General features: G+C 40.5%; 1 protein-coding gene across 8 annotated transcripts in view; it reads left to right on the top strand.

Annotated features, from left to right (window-relative positions):
- The window catches only part of cep192 (centrosomal protein 192), an 85,832-nt gene that overhangs the window by 8,234 nt on the left and 55,624 nt on the right, over positions 1 to 21,974 (top strand). For 7 of the 8 annotated variants that reach the window (XM_028579413.1, XM_028579409.1, XM_028579414.1 and 4 more), the window contains 8 exons: positions 2,590 to 2,742; positions 3,227 to 3,386; positions 7,867 to 8,051; positions 10,540 to 10,662; positions 17,273 to 17,534; positions 19,424 to 19,573; positions 19,679 to 19,743; positions 21,441 to 21,665. In XM_028579413.1, coding sequence (XP_028435214.1) covers positions 2,590 to 2,742; positions 3,227 to 3,386; positions 7,867 to 8,051; positions 10,540 to 10,662; positions 17,273 to 17,534; positions 19,424 to 19,573; positions 19,679 to 19,743; positions 21,441 to 21,665 — 1,323 coding nt within the window. The remainder of the gene's footprint in view (positions 1 to 2,589; positions 2,743 to 3,226; positions 3,387 to 7,866; positions 8,052 to 10,539; positions 10,663 to 17,272; positions 17,535 to 19,423; positions 19,574 to 19,678; positions 19,744 to 21,440; positions 21,666 to 21,974) is intronic. The other variant, XM_028579410.1, reaches the window with a different exon arrangement.

Raw genomic sequence — 21,974 nt, 5'->3', positions numbered from 1 at the left:
ACAGTTGGGTTTTCACAGGCAGCTTCAACAACAGCAGAGCGGAGCGGTTAAATGAATTCCCTATGAGAACAGTCCGCAGACAGTGAGTTCCCAGATGTTCACTAGTCTGTAGTAGTAAGTACTAGCCCCACTCTGACATATTCAGGCTGCCATAGCCTACCACAAACACGAGTCTGAAGCAGCAAAGTAGGGGCGGAATGTCAAATAAAATCTTACTACAATTGATATGCAATATAGGAAGACGTTATATTCATAGAAGATAATACATTATGGATGATAATACATTTGTTATATATTTTTTCTTGATGACAATATGCCAGTATTTGAGTGCCTCAATTCTTACATTGAGAATTATGTTCAGTGAGCCACCGTTGAATGTTTAACTTTTTTTTAAATAAATGAAAACTATATTTTCTGCATTTTCAGTTGTGTCTAACTAAACTAAAAGATAATGGAAGTTAGGGCTGTGATAATAACCGACATCACCGCATTCTTTTTTTTATTCTTTATTAAAAAATTTTGCTGGTGAGAGTTAAAGGAGTGCATATGTTGTGTGATGACGTATAATGAACACAATAATCATTGTTTAGTTATCAACTGTCTAGTTATCGACTATCTTCTATGTTCAAGAGATTAAGGAGAAAAAAAACCTTAGTTGCTCGTCACTTCAGCTTTGCACAAAGGGGATAGACCGTCCATTAAATATGTGGGGGATTTCTTTTGTGTGTCCCGGTTATTATGAATTATTTCTAGGCTTGAGAACTTGTAGGGTTTGCGGTTAACCGCCATACCACAGTGATGCGTTGCTTCTTTACCATGGTAAGAAAAATACCATAGAAACAAAACAATTGGATGCATTGAGATCAGGGTCTGTAATTAACGCTCTCCTCTCGCCAAATGCAGGTACATTTTCCGTTTGAGTAAATCTCAGAGGGCTATCCGCCACACGGCGAGTAAATATTTGTACCAAAGTAGTTCGGTTTGTCAGTCTTCATTTTGGTGATGCTGGAGCTACTTTCTTCTGTTCCTCTGCTGTCGGCATGTCGGTGCTTCGCAGGGGCGGGCCGACACTGGCGCAGACGCCAGCCACCACGTCACTTCTGTTTACTGATAGCTATCATTTACCTCAGGCTAAAATAATTAGCTAGTAAGTGGGGATTTTTGGCAGCCAGCCTTCCAAAAGAAGGCACAATAAAATTAAATGTTAACCGATCATTAACTGTTGACCGACAAGCAGGAAACGGAGTCTCAGTTCACCCGTGTGCAGAAAAAAAGAGGAGCTTAAAATGGAACTTGCTGTTTCAAAGTTAGGACTAGCAATTTAATTAGCAGTTAAGAAATAGATTGAATAGCCTATTTACATTTTTATCATGCAAAAGATGTTTTTTAAAACTTATATATTTTTTTATTAATATTGGTTTAGTTGATAATATTATTACCGTTTGATTTCACGTGAACCAATACTCTATAGTACCGACGTGATTCGGTCGGTACCGGTAAAAGTACCGGGTTCGGTACCCAACCCTACTTCTGTACTGGTTTGCGCTTGGCAAAGATGTACAGATAGCCACTGTTTTTTTTTTTTTTTTGCAATCCTGACATACATGACTTAACATGTTGAAGTTATTTCTTAAACCTACCGGTTTGTAAACAAAGGGACATATTTCAGCGTGGATAATTGTGAGCAGTATCCTGAGCAGAGCAGTCCCCAAAACCAACGTGCAAAGGCGTTTTTTTAATCCTCTAATAAAAACTTTCTGTCTCGCAGTCTGTAGAGGTTGTCTTCCGCTGTGTAAGCTGTCAGCTTCCCAGGAAGTGACAGCCGTATGGACACTTCTGCCGAGTCCCCGCCGTTACGGTTGATCAGGCCATCGCAATTTCCACAATCCACACAGTGCAGGCTGCAGTTTGTCATCTCCATCTCCAGAGCGGACACGAGACGGTCGCCTGTCCCTGTCGCCCGTTGCTCCATCCTCTGCCTGTCCGGTCTCCCCTTTGCTTTCCTCCCGAGTTGGGGAAAGCATAGTCCGATGGGTGCACTGTGTACCAGGCCCTTCTCTCGTTTGTCGCTCATTGAAGTAGCGGGTTTACCAAAACACTTGGCCTCAAACACACCCTCACCTTAACACTCCTACCAATTTACGTGGTGTGGTTATGCGCACTGACACAGGGCCGAGACTGAGAGCTACGTGGAAAAATATGCACCTAACAAGCCACTTTGACATTTTGCTGTTTTCATGAATACAAAAGTTGGGTGTTACAAAAGAAACTGCAATTTAATATTTTGACTGGTAAAAAAATATGCTTGGCCGGTGGATCTTTTCATCTACCCGCCAACTTGGCCTGGTGAGTCAAAGTTCATTTTGGACACTGATTGAGATGCATCAATAATCGTTTTATAATCAAATCGTAGCCCTCTGTCGGCATCGAATAGTGAGCTGCCAGAGATTTTCAAAGACTTTAATTCTTAAGTTACCATCAATGCTGCCATTACTTTTGTGAATCATATATTTGATTCATGTCGAACAACCATTAAATGTTCTTAGAATCTAAGTGTATCTTGTGTTTTTTTTTTTTTTCTCTCTTCAGGAGGAATTCCAGATGCCTAATGTGCGTCTGGCTGCTACAGGTATGGACTCCTGTCCTGCCAGTGATGAGGACACAGAGGATGAGCTTGAGTCTGCCAGAAGGAACAGCAATGCTACCAGAACAAGGCTGCTGCCCAGCACCTCCAGACAACTGGTCAGAAATAGAAAACAATAATGTCATCAGATTGTTAAACTCTGAGATATCATAAAATGCATTTTTTTATTTGCACTTTTGTCTTTTTGTCACTGTTTTGGTCTTCTCTACCCGCAGTCCACTCCGAAACCTGCCATCACCACACAGATAGCATACGGTATCGTTTCTCTCTGCTGTTGTCTTTTCACATAGAACCAGGCTGGTTAAAGTTAACTTAACTGACATCATGCTGGTCTGGCAGAAGTCTGCTGGAACAAGTGCTAGCATTAGCCAATGACAGCTCTCGTACCTAATGCTAGGTGGAAAATAACAGCAAAGAGAAACAGGCTTACTTGCAGTTTGGGAGTTCAAGGTGAACGGCAATGCTGTAGATGTAGGGTAATGCCAGAGCCATACTGCAGTCAGTGTGCACAGAGTTAAGAGGCTATTCACTGATCATCCGTTCATACTGTGTGCGGGTGTGTGTCTGTGTATTTGGGTACAGGTTGGAGAGAGTAACCGTCCCAGTTTCAGGCCAGGCTTAGAGGGAGGCAGTTCTGATGATGAGGCTTCCAGTTGGCGCGGCGATCCATCTCTGTCTGGGATTGAGCACAGACGATCTGCTGAGGGACAAGTCATCAACCCTCCTGTCACAGGTACACAAGGTGCTTAAGATGGAGCATAGTCTCTTCTTTCCTGCACAGCTCTGCATCAAAAACAAGGTCAAGGTTTTTATCACACCGGGTGGGGCGATGTCATTTCTGAACACTGCCTAAAGAACATACTGTATCCAAAATTTGCTAATGCCGCTCTGTGCATTGATTAATGTTACACTTCTGTTACAAGTTACACACTTTTTTTTTTTTCTTTTTCAGCTATGATTGGCTAGTTGAGCTAACTTCTTGTAGCTTATTTCAGCTAGCTACTGTTTAGGGTGTACTACCTCACGTGCTTCTAGCGGTCCTGGGCTTAGAGGGACACCCGTGCTTCGTTTGGGCAGGCACTTTGTGGGCGGGTAGGAAAAATCTTCAGGGGGTTGTTCGATTGGGTTAAGTGTTTTTTTTTTTTTTTTTTTTTTTTTTTTTTTTTTTTTTTTTGGAGGCCAGATTTACTTCAGGGATAATGTCAACATCTGACTGTATTGCACATAGCAGCATTAACAACAAATTAACATTAGTCTCATGGAATGTGAAGGGCCTTGGTCATGTAACTAAAAGAGGTCGCGTTTTCTCGCATCTTAAGTCATTGAAGCCAGACATCATTTTTCTCCAGGAAAAGCATATTGGTGCAAACGAACCGCTTAGATTAAGAGCAAATTGGATTTCTCAGGTTTTTCAAGCAGCTTTTACTCGTAAGGCCAGGGGGGTTGCTATTCTTTTTCGTAAAAATATTGCATTTCACCTTGACTCTGACGGCAGACTCTTACAGCAGATACTTAATGATAGCAGGTCACATTAACTTCTTTCCAGTAATAATCCTTTATATCTATGACCCAAATGGTGACAATCCTGATGTCATTATTGGAGGTGACTTTAAAGGAACACACCGACTTATTGAAAACTTTGCTTATTCATCGTAACCCCCAGAGTTAAGTCGATACATACCCTTCTCATCTCAGTGCGTGCTGTAAGGCTGTCTGCTGCCGCCAGAGGCATCAGGCCAGCGCAAAACATGCAGGTGAATGGTTCCAGTAATCCTACTGCTCCCAATTGTGACAAAATAAAGCCAACATGTTCCTATTTACATGTTGTGATTTGTAGAGTGACAGCATGTACAAAAAACAATGTAACATGAGACACAGCAGTCTTCTTTTTACTCTCATTTCTACAAGTCATACAGTAGGATTGATTATTCTATGATTTCTTCTGAATTGCTACCCAACATTACAAGTTCCACTTATCATAATATTTAGATTTCTGACCAAAGCCAACAAAATGTTAGTCTTTCTTTCGTTCAAAACAAATTGGCTGTGTTACGACTACAAATGAGACCAACATGCAACTTAAATTGCAGGCAATCTGCTTTCGTGTTATTGGTGCAAGCCTCTTTCGGATTAGCCTACCACGGACCTAAAACATGTTTTGTTCTTTAGGCATGTGGAAGTGCAATTTTAGCTATCATTGGCTTGAAAAACTGAATTTAAGGTAAAAAGCCAATTGCTTACAGTGTATTTGAGCCTACTGCTTCTAATGCGAGCAAGAAAGCAATTAAACTGGGAACGCTGGGTGTATGGGCACTGGAGTCTCCTGCAGAAAGTGAGAAACCTCTAACATGCTGTGAAGGGTCTTCAGCTAACGACAGCCAGCCAGTTCTGCAGAGTATCTGGCGGTTCCAGCCCCGGCCCCAGCACTACCTCCACACTCCCTAGAACAACCAACCAGCCGAGTTCCTTCAAAAACTGAAGAAAAATGACTTGATTGGAAGTCTCCACTGTCCCCATGTTTCAGGAGGTCGCTCAGTGAAATGCTTTCTATGGCTAGGATGGAACAGATTCGTTTTAACAAAGGGAATTCACAAAATTACTTCTTGAAGGTGTGGAAACCATTTTTGATATTACTTGATAAGACCATAATGCCTGATTTGTGTGTTTGCTGCTATGCCCTTAATCTGATCAAAATTTGATCATGCACTGTGATATTCTGGCAACATCTGTTTCTGCTCTTTTTATTGCTCTGTTGTCTAGTTAATTGTGTGACTGGTACAATACGCCTTATTTCTTTTCTTTTTTGTTCTCTAGCTGGTTTTCCTGCTTTCTTGATATTTCAAAGTGAAAGCATATATAGCCGTGATTTGCATTTAACAAGGAGCTAGTTTTGAGGGAACTTTAATTTAGTTAAGATCCGTGGTCTGCACAGATCAACACTCACAGTTCAGAATATGCATGTGAACCGCAGATCAATTGCAAAGTCTAACCATAATGGTGTGGAATACATTTTTACTGTCGCTGTTACTTAAAGTAGGCTGATAAATCTCTATGGAGGGTTGCCGTGAAAAGATACAGGCAACGCAATTTTCTGTTCACGTGAACGGCGCATTTTAAAATCTGGTGCTAATATGGCACCAGTGCCAACAGTGGGGCAATAAAGTATTTAGTCAGCCACCAATTGTACAAGTTCTCCCACTTAAATAGAGGAGAGGCCTGTAATTTTCATCCTAGGTACATTTCAACTATGAGAGACAAAATGAGAAAAATCCAGAAAATCACATTGTAGGATTTTTAATTTATTTATTTGCAAATTATGGTGGAAAATAAGTATTTGGTCAATAACAAAAGTTCATCTCAATACTTTGTTATATACCCTTTTGTTGGTCAAATGTTTTCTGTAAGTCTTCAAAAGGTTTTCACACACTGTTGCTGGTATTTTGGCCCATTCCTCCATGCAGAGATCCTCTAGAGCAGTGATGTTTTGGGGCTGTCGCTGGGCAACACGGACTTTCAACTCCCTCCCAAAGATTTTCTTTGGGGTTGAGATCTGGAGTCTGGCTAGGCCAATCCAGGACCTTGAAATGCTTCTTACAAAGCCACTCCTTTGTTGCCCGGGCGGTGTGTTGGGGATCATTGTCATGCTGAAAGACCCAGCCATGTTTCATCTTCAATGCCCTTGCTGATGGAAGGAGGTTTTCACTCAATCTCACGATACATGGCCCCATTCATTCTTTCCTTTACACGGATCAGTCGTCCTGGTCCCTTTGCAGAAAAACAGCCCCAAAGCATGATGTTTCCACCCCCATGCTTCACAGTAGGTATGCGGTCCTTTGGATGCAACTCAGCATTCTTTCCCCTCCAAACATGACGAGTTGAGTTTTTACCAAAACGTTCTATTTTGGTTTCATCTGACCATATGACATTCTCCCAATCCTCTTCTGGATCATCCAAATGCTCTCTAGCAAACTTCAGACGGGCCTGGACATGTACTGGCTTAAGTAGGGGGACACGTCTGGCACTGCAGGAGCCCCAGATTGAGGGAGATTATCAGTGGTCTTGTATGTCTTCCATTTTCTAATGATTGCTCCCACAGTTGATTTCTTCACACCAAGCTGCTTACCTATTGCAGATTCAGTCTTCCCAGCCTGGTGCAGGTCTACAATTTTGTTTCTGGTGTCCTTTGACAGCTCTTTGGTCTTGGCCATAGTGGAGTTTGGAGTGTGACTGTTTGAGGTTGTGGACAGGTGTCTTTTATACTGATAACAAGTTCAAACAGGTGCCATTAATACAGGTAACGAGTGGAGGACAGAGGAGCCTCTTAAAGAAGAAGTTACAGGTCTGTGAGAGCCAGAAATCTTGCTTGTTTGTAGGTGACCAAATACTTATTTTACCGAGGAATTTACCAATTAATTCATTAAAAATCCTACATTGATGTGATTTTCTGGATTTTTTTTTTTTCTTCTCATTTTGTCTCTCATAGTTGAAGTGTACCTATGATGAAAATTACAGGCCTCTCTCATCTTTTTAAGTGGGAGAACTTGCACAATTGGTGGCTGACTAAATACTTTTTTGCCCCACTGTAAATGACAGGTATCTACTGGACAGAATAGCAACACAGATTTTGGTGCCACTTAAATGTCTGCGCTGCTCTCTGATGCTCCAAAACCGGCAACCGAAGCATTGCTGCATGTCACGCTAGTTAACACTACACTTGGCAGCAGGTAACGTTGATGTTAGCCTACCGTTAGGTAGTAATTGGATTAAACGCGGTTAAAATGCTGACAGCTTAATGGTGTAAAAGTGTGACTGTATTTCACTGTATAGGATTCCAACAGCGGGACGTACAACAGTCTGCCGCTAAACCTATGAGCGAAAAGACACAAACTAGCACTGGTCACTGCTGTCGGAAAAACAACACAGACGTGACTAGATGGTGCATTTACTTGAAACTGGTAAACCTTGTGTTGCATTCAAAGTTATGGTAAAATACCCTTTTCTCATCTGTTTTTGTCGTTAAGTTATTATTGTTATTACATCTTTGCTAAATTGTTTAAATTCCTCTTTTTTTGTGCTGATTCAAAAATGTATCCGATCTGGGACTCAAAACCGTGATCGGATCCAAACCATGACTTTTCTGATGCGTTGCACACTTAGTCTTGTCAGTCTCCTCAAATCTTTAGGTGAGCACCTATTTGTTTTGTGTCATTGTGTTGCTCCAGGTGATGGAGGAGGTGGGGATGGGAGCAGTGGGAGTGAGGAAAGTGGAAATGACGGTGGAGTTTCGACCATCCCTCTCCCAACGACTGTTGTCCAGACCACGTATGATGTCCTGCGTGGGCTGGGGATTGTGGGGAGCAGTGCTGTTGATGAGGATTGCAGTTTGAATCTGCCAGGACATACTGAGGTAAGAATGAGGCTCACTGGGACAAAGTCACGGAGAAATGAGACTGTAGTCCTCAGAGTTGTCAAAAAAAAAAAAAAAAAAAAAAACTACAGAAAGCCGTCTGGGAGTTCAGTTTTTGGCTGCTGGTAAGAATCCCTTACAGCATTATGATAACCCTAGACTCGCATTGCCAAGTCTATCTCCACAACGCCTGTGTCAGCGCTGGAGTATAGTTGGCTACACTGCTTATCTATTCTAGGATAGGAGGAAAACGCTCTGGCTTGTATGTATGCATGCTTTAAATCCAGGGATGGGGTAAACCATTTGCCCTGGACTTTTGAGACCCAGACCAGCCCACCACTATGATAATTTTAATTGTTTTATATGACAGTAGCTTGAGAAGGTTTAAATGAACAATGCCCATCACAATTTGGATGTAACATTCAGTGTTAACAGAATTTCCATGGAATCTATTGTTAGCAAGCGTACTTGTTATTCCAAATTCTACTTGTAGAACGCCTGGCGTGAGCACTCCGTTGCTATTTGTATAACTTTACTAACTTCACAATTATTCTGACGATTTGCAACATAAGTTGAGCTCCTCAGCCAAAGTGCCAACTAACCTAACGTTACCCAGTGACGGTTTCATTTTCTTTATGCTTACATAATATTAGCAAGGCTAATACTTCCATAACCATGATGTAATTAAACAATTTGGGATTTTTGGATTTATTTTGTAACACAAGACTAATTCATGAGACAACGGTGTAGACTTCTAACTAAACTGGACCTATGTTATTATAATGTAGTTAAACGAAACGCTTGTTACAGTAGCCTAATATTGTCTCTTAAGAAGAGGGCCTTTCTAAAATAAATGTGTTCAACTAGTGCACTAGCTTGTTAAAAAGTTGTCTACCACCACTTTATCCAATAAACAAACTATCGAAACGTACGCAGAGCAACAGATTTCTGTGAATCTGCGCTTAAATACTCTTCCTTAACGACAGGGTGTGTCTCAGTTAACTGAAATTTGAACTGTGTGAACTAAATTTGAATTGTGAGAACTGAATGTGGAAGTTTGAAGAGTTACATTTTCAGGGAAGATCAATCAAGTTTCGGAGCAACTGAATAAAATTTCGTATTTTTCAATTTCAAATTATGCAATTCAGTTTTTCACTACAATTATTCAAAGTAAACCATACAAATTGAAACTGTTAATTAAATTGGGTGTTTAATGCAATTATTCTAATTGAGCAATAGAAATTCAATTATTTTCAAATTTCCAGTGATACTTTTCTGCCCATACCGGACCCTTCTACGGGGTTTGCATCTTTCTCACCTTTTTCACCCCTAATAAGTTTGCATCCCTGTAGGGCTGTCGTCAACTAAAGAAATTCTTAGTCGACTAACACTTATACAATTTTGTCGACTAATTGATTAGTTGATTTAATTGACAGAGCTGTGCGCTTTGAGAGGTGGTTAAGACTAGAAAAGCACAATATAAATGTAGTTAATTAACCATCTGTAAAACGGAGTTTCTCCACAATTAATCCTGCAAAAGCACCACCTTAAATCTTGTGTTTACCATAAATGTGCTCAGAAGTTTCTTGGAAATAAGTAATTAAGCTGTGACAAGGATTTATTCATGCAGTTTTGGGATATTTCATACACCGCTTAGTGCATATGGAAGACCTCAATTTTGTACACCTTAATTACTTTGTTTGCCCTCCTCTGAATCAGAATGAGATTTATTGCAGAGTAAGTTTTCACAAACAAGGAACATGCCTTAGTGTTTGGCACATACAGTACACATATTAAAAGGAAATTAACAATAAAGCAAAGTACTGCAACAGTCAAGAACATACATATAGAATAGACAGTGTTTATGCTAAATACATTTAGCATTACAAAATACTGTAGTTATCGCCACTCCTTGTAGCATTTTATGAAATGTCAAAGTCGTAATTCCATGACTCTGCAGAGCTGTCTCCTACACTGAACTCAAGTAAACCGAGTCAGTCATCTGCTCTCTACCCTTTGATGGTGAGCGACTGAAACGGTGACAAGATGTCATCACTTGCTCACGTGGGTCTTGTGAAATATGAAAGCTACCGTAGCTTGGAAAATGGTGTTATTGGCACTGAATTCGATGAATTTACTGTTTATCAGACCCCAGATGAGACAAGAAGCTAATGTTAGCAAACGCTGCGGTCCCTCCTCTGCCTTTGACTCCCCGCTGCAGGAGACATGTATTGCCTCAACACGCTGTATACACTTAACTGCTTAATTTTTTCTTTTTTTTTTCTTTCCATCTTAGTGGGGATGCATACTGCTCAAAACCAAAAAGAAATAACGTAATAATGTTCCCTCAGCATTTTGTTTTGTTGCTAAACTGCATGTAAAATGAATGGTGATGTTATATTCTAGTTTTTCACTTTTACATCTAAATAGTTTTTTTTTTTTAAGTTTTTTTTAGATCTACTGCTTGATTTACAAAAAATTTTTGCAGATGGGTGACCGTGTGGGTCCTGTAGGAATAGGAGAGGCCAGCTCTTCTTTTGGGGCATCAGGGGGAACTCAGAGGTTTTCTCCTGTCAACTGGAGCATGGTCCTGGACCGACAGGAGGCACTGGTGAGTACAGATGCATGACAACTCTAATTTAACTATAACAGCCCGACTCGTCATTTCAATTGGGCTATTGCGTGCATATATTTTTATTATGATGTATAATATTGCTTTCTTTTTGATTACTTCAAATAAATGATGGTGATACCCGGCTTCTATTTTAAGGAAGAAAAGAGCAAAATGGTAACCATCAAACACTCAAAAGATAATTTTGTGGAGACAAAATCTGCCTTTTATTTATTGCTGGTGCAGCAATCTTAAAAACAAAGTGGGCAACTCTTAAATAAATTTAGGACCATTTTAGAACAAGAGGTTTGATTGATAACATTTAAAGTAAAGTTAAACTTTTGCTTTGCTTCTTAGCACAGTGAGACAAAAGCAATGTTTGTTTTTTATGTGTGTGGGTTTTTTAGAGTTTTTTAGATAAAATGGGCGGGCACACCGAGCTGCAGAGTGTGTTACCCCTTGCAACCCCCAGCAGCCCTATTTGCCTAACAGGGCTCCAGACTAACTTTTTGCCTTGGTTGCACTGGTGCGCCTAGCTTTTTTATTTAGGTGCACGGGCACAAAATTTAGGTGCACCCATATTTTTCCTTGCGTTAACGCTGAATGCCGATACACAATATATAGCTCTGTATTATTTTTACAAAGTGGGCTAAATGTTCAGTTTTAAGTCAAAGCCACTTTTCACAAGCTCTTTTATTAAAACAGATTGTTATTAAAATAAAATGCAAAGACAGGATTTCCTTTACCAGTTTGAAAATATGCCACTCACAGAGTGACGGTTGACTCATTATGAATGGGTCCAGCACAGGTTGAATGCGCTTTGGAGGGTCAGCAGTGTTACACACGTCTTGTGTAGGCTATGAAATGTCTGTATCGTCACTGCGCTGCATTTTTATGAACTATGATATTCTGGCCATGGGTCACATCTCACGCCCAGATCCAGCAGGCTCCGTCTTACACGCTATTACTCAACGAGCTGAAGTTAGTTGCATTTAATTACTTCTAATGTGTTGGGGCGGCACAGCTTTACAGAAGGAATGGGTCATGAAACGCAACATTAAACCATATCGATATAAACGACATCGCTTTGTTCATGGAGAGGCAGCGGATGCAAGGACGTTAGGTACACCAGTGCGACCTAGGACACATCTTAGTCGCACCCTTACAAATTTTGGTCACATGTGCGACCAAATTGGTCGCACTTTAGAGCCCTGCCTAATCCTCAGGGTTCTTTAGACCACGGTGGAAACATGCACAACAATGGGCTGAAGAAGCCTTCTAGTTTCCTCAAAGTTCTGGGGACTGAAAGAGACTCCCAGAACTTGTTTCGTTAAGTGGCTATAGTTTATGTCCCTGTTTCTAATTGAGGGCCATGTCCCATGATTTTAACTATGTTGTAATCAGTGTTTTACAAAGTAAAAGTAACATGTTACTGTAATCAGAATACATTTGTCTGTAACGCAGTAATGTAACTCATTGCTGTTGATAACTTCAGTAATCGTACAGCTATCTGCTTAACAGGAGGAGAGAAAAACTCCAGTAGCAGCATATGCTAGCAGACTGTTAGAGTACACTGCAAAAAATATATTAACATCGACTACTGCCATCAGGGAATGCGATCTCATTTGCAGATAGGCCGAAGGGAGTCAACGAGGTGAATATTTGCCGATACCGAGGTTCTGCCGATAATCGGGGCATCCTTTCCTATTATCCAACAATGTTAACCATTTCTTGCTAAATGTCAGTATTATTTATTTGCAAACAATGAAAATATTAAAACTCTCATGGCAATCTGGCCATTTCAGTTAAGTCAGTGATATTAATAATTAACCGTTAAACTGTTAATCAACAATAACAATTTTGACCGATTACTACCATCAGTTAAACAATATACAAAAAAACAATATAACCGGTATTTAAATTGACTATATGTGACTTTTACACGTTTCTGAAGCTGTTAAATTTTTCAGCTGATGATCATAAATAACCTGTAACAGCAAACAAGACTAACAGTGAAAAAAACACTATTGCGTCCGGTTTTTTTCCGCGCAGTCATAGAATGATTTGCGGCAGGTAGACAGCGCTACAGATCCAGTATCTGTATCCAGTCAGGTAAAAGGTAGCAGGAGATTTCGTTATATAGGCTTAATTGTATTTTTTAAATTTGTTTTTAGAAGTTATCTGCTGTAATTATGGATGATAGTGGGGCATGGCCATCACAGAAAAGAAGGAAATTAAACGAAGAACATCTAAAAGCTAAAAGGGATGAATGAAAGACAACTGGCGAAACAGAGTCAATCTGAGTTGGGCTTTTAACAGATTTTAGCCCTCTGGTATGTAATAGGTCATATTTTATTCATAAAATAACTTTACAAGGCGCAATGTTGTTGTGCGCCAGTAGCCAACATTAAATGACGTCCTCCCATTTAACGCAGACGTTTTATTCCTTTTAGTCCATATTTGTGTTAGCCTACTATTTTCTTTTCCGGTGTCCCCCTATACTTGTGTAAAGTGTCCTTGGTTTTCATGAAATGCTCTTGTCACTCTGTCTAAATATGCACACACGTGGTACGCTCAATAGGGTTGTCACATAGTGGACCCGTGCGCTGACGTGTACTAACGTGTGCAAGTGGCACGGTAACTGGCCAATGAAATGATCATTATAGTGTTTCAAGCGGGCTCTAAATCAAACACAACTAAGCCACACAGCCAACAGACGAGACGCAGTGCTCCACAAAATAAACAAAATATTGCATACTTATCGCAAGTGATATAAGCGTTGCTTTAGATATAATATTGCGATAACGATATTGAGTCGATATATCTTGCACCCCTAGTTGGTTGCTACAATAATCTCTTAATGCTTTGGCTCGTGACACAGTGACAGGGATACCAGGTTTTGCTCACGAGACATCCAAAGAAGGCTTAACCGTATGCAACACTTGAAATGCAACAATACATCAGTAACGCATTCTCTTATTGTAAATTAAGGATTTTCTGTCTGAGCAAAATACTATGTGACCTCCCGGTAACGCTAACTCAGTAATCTACAGTGGGCAATAAAACAACGTAAAGAAAAGATCTTTGGTGAAAGCGCCACCGTTTTTGTCCAAAGCGGCTGCTGGAATCAACCCAAACTAAAAGTTACATATAGCCACTTTTAAAAAAGAAATTTAAAAGCTTGTTGCGTAGTTAAAGAAAAATAGGCTATACAATCTATTTCTTAACTGCGCTAGCAAGTTGGGTTTTAAAGGCTATAGCGAAGAAGACCAGCAGGTTAAAAAGAATATAAACCAGTATCCTTGGTATGGGCTTTGGCACAACTACTCCTATTGGCAAAGTGAATGGAGAAGGCAATCTCCAAGCATTAACTAGAGAGTTATCAAGAGTGTGGCAGCTCCACTGTAAAGTCCTTACTGTAGTGGATGGAACATGTAATATTGCATATTTAAAGGGATACTTTGCTGATTTCAATCCAGCTCTGTGTCATGTTTGTGTAGGCGGTGTGTTTAGTAGGTGTGGTACGGTTCACAAAACCCACGGTTCAGTTCGTATCACGGTTTTAGGGTCACGGTTTTCGGTTCTGTACAGTTCTTATTTTTTCTTTTAATCTTTAACACTCCAGAAATATACTTCCGCATATGATATATAGGTTAATTAACCGCAATGTAGGATACATTATTAAATAAGTATATAGTTATCTCATGTAATCATGCACAAACTGAATTTGACTTGATTTTAAGCACATTATTGGGACCATCTCTGAGTTAAGCTAGCTGAGATTTTGATACAGCAAGAGGGAAGACATTGATGATTTCAACAAGCTTTTCATTTATTTGGCAAAAAAAGGAGAATGTGTATTGCCATCTACAGGAATGTATGTGCACATTTAGCACAGATTGAAATATTACAGAATATCAATTGAAATAACTTGCATTTATCAAACTGCCAACTTCAGTGTAACTCTGACAAAAATGTATCCTTTAAAAGAAAAAGAGAGGAACTCTTAAAGCTCTGTCTTTTGAATAAGTCAGAATACGTTAAACATAAAAACAGTTTACAGTGTTAGTTAATTTCCTATTCTGGGCTGGGACACACATTCATACGTTTTGATAAAGTACTTATTGGACTTTAACTTATCATTGCACTTAAAATAACGAGTGTAGCTGTCAGGTCCTCCTGTACTTCTCATCTCCGTTTTTTTCCTGCATCCACCGTGTGTTTGTGTGTGCGCGCGTCAGTCGCGTGGAGAACTGAGCAGCCCCGCCCGCTGAGGAGACCAAACAGGATCTAAACTGCAGCTGCTTCAGCGACTTTAGAGTGAAAAAACGTTACATCGTACATTGATGTTGTATGTATACATACGTGATGTATACAGGTTGGCAGTAGGGCTACACGATTATGGCCAAAATGATAATCACGATTATTTTGATCAATATTGAGATCGCGATTAATTATCACGATTATTTGTTGATTTAACCAAAACAAATTTTATTGTCACATAGGCTAATTATAACTGCTTTTACATCCCTATTGTGCTACATTCCTGTTAATACATCCATATTGTCCTACATTAGTTCCTTTCTTGAAGGATACTGTGAATGAGTATGCCATTTCAGCTGTTGTGTTTTCCATACATGCACGTTTGCCGTAAGGTATCTACCTGACGAAATAGCAACGCGGATTTCATTGGCTCATTACACTGCTACTTACATTTCTGCGTTGCGCTCTGATGCTCCGAAACCCACGTTAGAGGCAACATAAATATCGCTGCATGTCACGCTAGTAAACACTAATAACACGTTACACAGCAGGTAACGTTAGCCTACTGTTAGCCACAGTAGTAACTGTGGCCACAGTTACAGTAGTAACTGTGGCTAACATGTCACAGTAGTAACTGTGGCTAACGTAGTAGTAGTAACTGTGGCTAACAGTTACAGCTAAAATGCTGACAGCTAAACGGTGTAGTGTGACTGTATTTCCAACAGCGGGACGTCAAACAGTCTGCTGCTAAAGCTATGAGCTAACGGACACAAACTAGCACTATGGTCACTGCTGTTGTCTGAAAAACAAAACGGACGGGACAAAATGTTGCGTTTACTGGTAAACTGGTAAACATCGTGACCGGCTTATGATGACCGACTGCTACCTGTTGTGGAATTTTCCTCACATTACTCTGTCCTCTGTGACTGTCTACATATATAAACTAAGCTGCGCAGTGCAGGGATCAACTCTGATTGGCTCACGGAGGCATGTGATCAGACAGTGGTTTATGGAGCGCTAGAGTGGCTTTGCAAAAACTTTGATAAGGAGTGTTCTATGACGCATTTTAAATATCGCTCGATCACGCACATTTGATCGTGGGAAGCCAAAATCGTGATCGTGATTTAAAATTTGATTAATTGTGCAGCCCTAGTTGGCAGGACGGCCTGAAATGTTTTGCACGGTCTTTCGCTGTACGTTTTGTTGGTAACTTGTCCACACCTCGCGCGAAAGGGAAACTCAATGTCTGAGGTCACATACGGGCACGAGGCTACATTGCACATGCGTCGAACCATGCGGCACACACACGCTCCAAACCGAGACAAGCGGAGCAAGCGGTTCGGACGTGTTTTCATGAACCGTACCACCCCTAGTGTTTGGTGAATGGTGTGTGCCTTCCCTCCCTGGCACCAGTGCACAGAGCTCGGATTAGCTGAGGCTCAGCGGACCTTTGTGACACATTTCAAGTTCATTCATTCACATTTCATTCGCCGGATTTCTGCAGACCATGGCTGCTCCAAGCTTTGTACACTGGCACCACTGAAGGAAGGCGCACACGCCGTTGCTGCCCACACTGCCATGACACAGAGGTGGATTGAATCCAGGAAAAAACATTTTCAAATAAATTTTAAATGAACATGATGTGAGGAATTGTTTTCTGCAGAGTACATACAAAATCCCACCAGGCAGATTCATGAGCCAGTTATGGTTTTTGAGCAATGCTGGGTCAAAGCTACTTGCTCTGTGCTTGCTTTGCTGACAAATATGAAAAAGAACAAAAACTGAATTTTTACCAATACCCTTAATATTTCAATCCCAAAATCTCTTTTCTTTTTGAGTCTGACTGACCCTCACTTTCCTCCTGAGCTGTCTCATCTGGCTTCTGTCCTTGGCCTAGGCGCACTGTAGATTCTTTTTAAGTCAGAACTTTAATGGTCATCAAACTTTAACAGTCTGACACACACACACAAAGCTGGACGGCATGGGTGGTATGTAGATTGATGCACATAATGCAAACCAGAGCCCAACTACTTATCCCCCTTAGTGATTCAATGATGGGTGCTAATTTTAATCCCTGTGACAAACGCACATTCATTTACCTCCCTATTTAACGGCAATTAGTCGCTCAATTGATTTTATTCACCTGTTGCCTCCATACTGGATTTTGCTTGGTATAAGCTCTTCAGAGCATTGGCTGATAAAACAATAGCTTTGTCATTAAAAAAAGCTTTTGAGTTAGATGAGGGAAGAGGGAAAACCCTGATAATTGGTGTTCAGACACAAATATCCAAACAAATTGACATTGTTATGCAGTCTCTATACCTTCTGTCATCCAACCCACCCTCAGGTGCTCCTGCCAGAATCCAATGATGAGCAGGATGATGATGGAGTAGATGAGCCTGATGGTGCCAGACCTTCCTTGGGCTTAAGGGGAGGACCTTGTGGTGATGTGACTGCTGCGGAGTCCTCAGGCAGTACCAGTGAGGATGACAACAATCCCCTTTCCACCTCTCTGGAGCCCAAGTATTTCTCCCAGAGCTTCCACCAGGAACAGGAAGATTCAGATGATGTGTGGAACAATTGCCCAGACGAGTTCGATTTTCAACAAGGTTGGCTTTATCTTTGATGTTTAGATCAGACATTTACGGAGTTGATAAAAGGTGATGAAACTTAACACATTTTGTTTAGAGATGCACAGATTGCAATTTTCTTGACCATTTCCAATCTTTTTAAAAGGCCAGCCGATTCCGATTTTGCCTCATTACAATTTACTTTTTAAAGGACCCATGGCATGAAAATTTTACTTTATGAGGTTTTTTAACATATGTGTTCCCCCCCCGCTTGCCTATGGTCCCCCAGTGGCTAGAAATGGCGATAGGTGTAAACCGAGCCCTGGGTATCCTGCTCTGCCTTTTGAGAAAAAGAAAGCTCACATGGGCCGATCTGGAATCTTGCGCCTTTTGAGGTCATAAGGAGCAAGGTTACCTCTCCTTTCTCTGCTTTGCCCGCCCAGAGAATTTGGCACATTTATCATCTATCCAGGGCTCCAGACTGCGACCAAATGGATTTTGCTACCATTTTTTGAGTGCGAGTACTTTTTACAACTACTCGCATATGTGCATTAGATTTTTTTTTTTTTATTTAGATTTCATGTTAAAAAAAAGAGGAGGGAGCGAGTCTGCCAGAGTTGGCCAATGTGTATGAGGGTTTGTGAGTGAGTAGTAAACTGTGTGACGAAAGTCATCTACACTTGTGTTTCTTGCTTTTATGATGTCACACGCATCATCCACAAAAGACAACCATGGCGAAACATGCACATGCTGTTGCACAGTGCTGTTGTTACCATGTGTCCGTTAAAATCATGATGTTGCAGTCCATAATCCATTTATTAGTAATGATCCGCAGCTTCATCCATTTTGTTTACTGAAGACTGTACATTGGCGGGGAAAATGCAGCACTAACTAAGGATTAACCTTAGCCTAATGTTAGCATGCCTCTCTCAGAACACTACATTGTCAAAATACTCAATTTCTACATAAAAAATCGCACTTAAGTAAAAGTACACAAGTATTGGCATCAAAATATAAGTAGCCAACTGAAAGTAAAAGTACTCATTATCCAGAATGCCAAATTTGAGATTCATATATATTAGATTCCTGAATTATAATTGGTGATTCTTTCATGTGTTAATCACTTAAATGTTGCAGCTGGTAAAGATGGGGATTCATTATTTTATATTCTGCTCGGTAGTTTAATTTATAATAAATTACCATTTATTAGTTGATTATATTTGTCATTATTAATCTTAATCTGAAAAGTAACTAGAGCTATAAAGTAGCACAAAAGAAGAAAGTATTGCACTATACAATTTTGAGTTGTACTTTACTTGAGTAAATGTACTTTGTTACATTTACACTGGTCAGAGTATTTGCGAGTGCAAGCGGCAGTAGAACCCACACACAAATGAAGAGAGACCGGAGATTTTGGACACTTGAACAATTTTTTCCCCCGGAAATAGCCTGGTCCTAAATAACAAGGTGTTGCAAATGACCCTTCTACTCTTGCATTGCTAGGGAACGCAACTATGTTGCGGCATGTATTGCACAGGACGCAATGAATCTCTGTGTTGGAGAGCAGTTATCAAGAAAGCTGCAAGCAGAAATACCACAGCCCAAGCTTTCGTCCCGTTGCGCACAGGCACGTTCTCAACGGGCACTGCACTAGTTGTAATAAAGCAGCAGCAACAACAACAACAACAAAAAACTTCTGTTTTCATTCAATTGTAACTGATAATAATGTACCATAAAACCATGATATTTTCTATGACGGTTATTGTGAAAATCTCATACCATTGCAACACAAGTGTTACTGTCTGTGCCACGTGACGTAAAACCACCATGCAACATGTATGGCCGATAAGCTGACAACTGGCCGGGTTCGACTGCTGCATCTCTAATTCTGTTGATTAGTGTATTAACAGCATTGCTCGTCTCTTCAGGTGCCAATTCCACTCATAATGTTGTGTACCAGAATGAAGAAGGGCAGTGGGTGACAGACCTGGCATATTACTCCTCCTTTGAGAAAGAGGTTGATGGGAAGGCATCCGAGAATGTTGGCCAGTTTCAGACTGAGAACTTTGTTCCTGCCTGTATGTACAAAGTTCACAGCTTTATTGTAATACTTAGAGATTCATCTAATTTAGTGGTTTTTGTGCAGAATAACTCTTTTGGCCAATTTCATTCCCCCTTTGCAGGTGATGCTTTGGAAAAAATAGCTCAGGATCAGGAGGAATTTGAGAAGGAGCACCAATTCATGCAGGTATACAACATCCCCTGTTTTTTTCCCAGCCAATACCCGATGAACATACATCTGTTAACACATACTAAAAATAATCGAATCGATGAATTGAATTCAGCATTTCCCCTATATTCATTCTGCAGTGGCGTGCTATGAAATAAAAAAATCCGATAAATATATATCTGCCAATATTTTTATAAATACAGTGTTTCCCCTATACTCATTCTAAAATTCCACATGATCATTAATATCCTCTGCTCTTGCGTTTCACCAAGTACGGGGATGGGCATGGATGCAGTGCGACACAAGCGTGTCATTGTAATCAAGTGAAGCTGCTACACTGAGCACGGAAGCAACGCTTACCCATGCAGCATCACGCTGCACACACAAAGTGGAGAACGGAGCAGAGGAGAGACTGGTGAAGTGAAGATAACGTTCTTGGTACCGGTTAACTGTGAACAACATGCTGACCGATTCGCCGTTTGTTTCTTGCTGAGCTAGACCAGAGAATATTCGGTTAAAACCGATCAGTGATGCTGTTTTGCCCTTATTGTTCTAACGTTAGCTGGAAGTGATGTAGCCCCGGTGCGTTTTATGTGGATTGAGCACTGTGCCAGACTCTGTTTAACAAATAGCCCTTTAAATGCTTTGCTTGGCTGCAAGTGGTCAGAATGGTGGTACATCCCCCAGGCCTCGCCACCCCGAAGCAGTCAACCTAGGGGAAATGCTGACCTGGTTTGTCATAATCTAATATAATATAACTGCTATATTGTAAGTGGAGATGCTAGCAGACCCCTAAGTCTCTCAGCAACAATGTATTTTGTAAAGCACAGCCTGTTTTCTTGCCAGTGATATAACGTGATATTCCCATTGATGCTTTAAGTTACAATAACCTGTATTAATGATATTTAAGCATTAGAAATCAGAATTAGTTGAAGTAAATCGGCTACGACTACTGACACACCAAAACATTTTTTACATTCTACAAGGATTGTGAATCATACATAGAAAATACAACAATAACAACAATCAGAAATCCCCCCAAAATAGTCAGTCAGTTTAAAAGAAAAAGTTCAATGTTCAACTCAGTTGAGGTTCAGTTCCTGTGTGGTTTGTTGAATAACTGAAATAGTAAAGTAACATAAAATGCACATAGTACAGAATTATTAGAATAGCTTATCCCTCTGGTTTTAATCAAACTAAGGTGGCATGCTAGCAAGTAGTTTCCCTCCTGTTTTTCCTCACCGAAGGAGGAAAAAAAAACAAAAATGTTCACGATAACTAAGGCTTCTTGACACTACTAACTAATACCAAGATTGTGTGTTAACCGTGTGTCTTCATCTAAGGATTCACTTGACGAGGGGAAAAAGGGAAAAAAAAAAAAAGTCATTGCTCTTCTTTAGCCACGCAACAGAGTGGCTCAGCCAACAAACATGAAGCAGTGCCATCTAGGGGAATGGAGAACTACAGCAATTACAATACTTTGGCCCTGTGCATTTTAGGTGGGCTACATCAGTCTGTCCTAGGAAGTTTTTCCTTGCCACTGTCACACCAAATGCTTGCTCGTGGGAAATTGTTGGGTCTTTGTAAATTATAGAGTGTGGTCTAGACCTACTCTGTCTGTAAAGTGTCCTAAGACAACTCCTGTTGTGATTTGACACTATAAATAAAATTGAAATTGAATTGAAATTGAATTGTGAGTATTGTTGTTCACACAGGAGGAGAAGATTGAACAAGCCAGCAGTAACGCCACCTTTCACAGTGACTCATCTTGGAAGGCTCCCACCAATAGCCACATCCTGATGAGGGCTTCCCAGGTCTCCTCAGAGTTTAAGCAGGGGGACCAAAGCTACCTGCGACTGAGTTTTGGGCAGTTTTTTGGACAACGCTCTGAAGCCTTGGGCTGTCTGGGCAGCACTGATGATGTGGATGGGGTTAAACGGGTCCGTAAAATTGCTTTCTTAAGTTGTTAAAGAAATTAAAAAATGTACTCTCTGTCTCCTGGGGGGGTTCATATGAAGGCTATTTAAGAATTAATTTATAGATAAAGCCATAGAAGGGATGTGCAACATTGATACGCAGATGGCGTCTGATAGCTGACAAGGTCTAGCTGCTGGTGTTTTTTTGTTAGCAGGAGATGTCAGAAATAATTAATGCTTGAGAAAATAAAATTGTCAAGACGTTCATACAGTCAAATGGTGTAAAGTTGAGGTTGCGTTTACTTGTGCCTTTTGCCTTATATTTTCAAAGTC

The sequence above is a fragment of the Perca flavescens genome, chromosome 6 (assembly GCF_004354835.1).
Source record: "Perca flavescens isolate YP-PL-M2 chromosome 6, PFLA_1.0, whole genome shotgun sequence".
NCBI lineage: Eukaryota > Metazoa > Chordata > Actinopteri > Perciformes > Percidae > Perca > Perca flavescens.
This window is presented reverse-complemented; position numbering and strand designations above follow the sequence as displayed.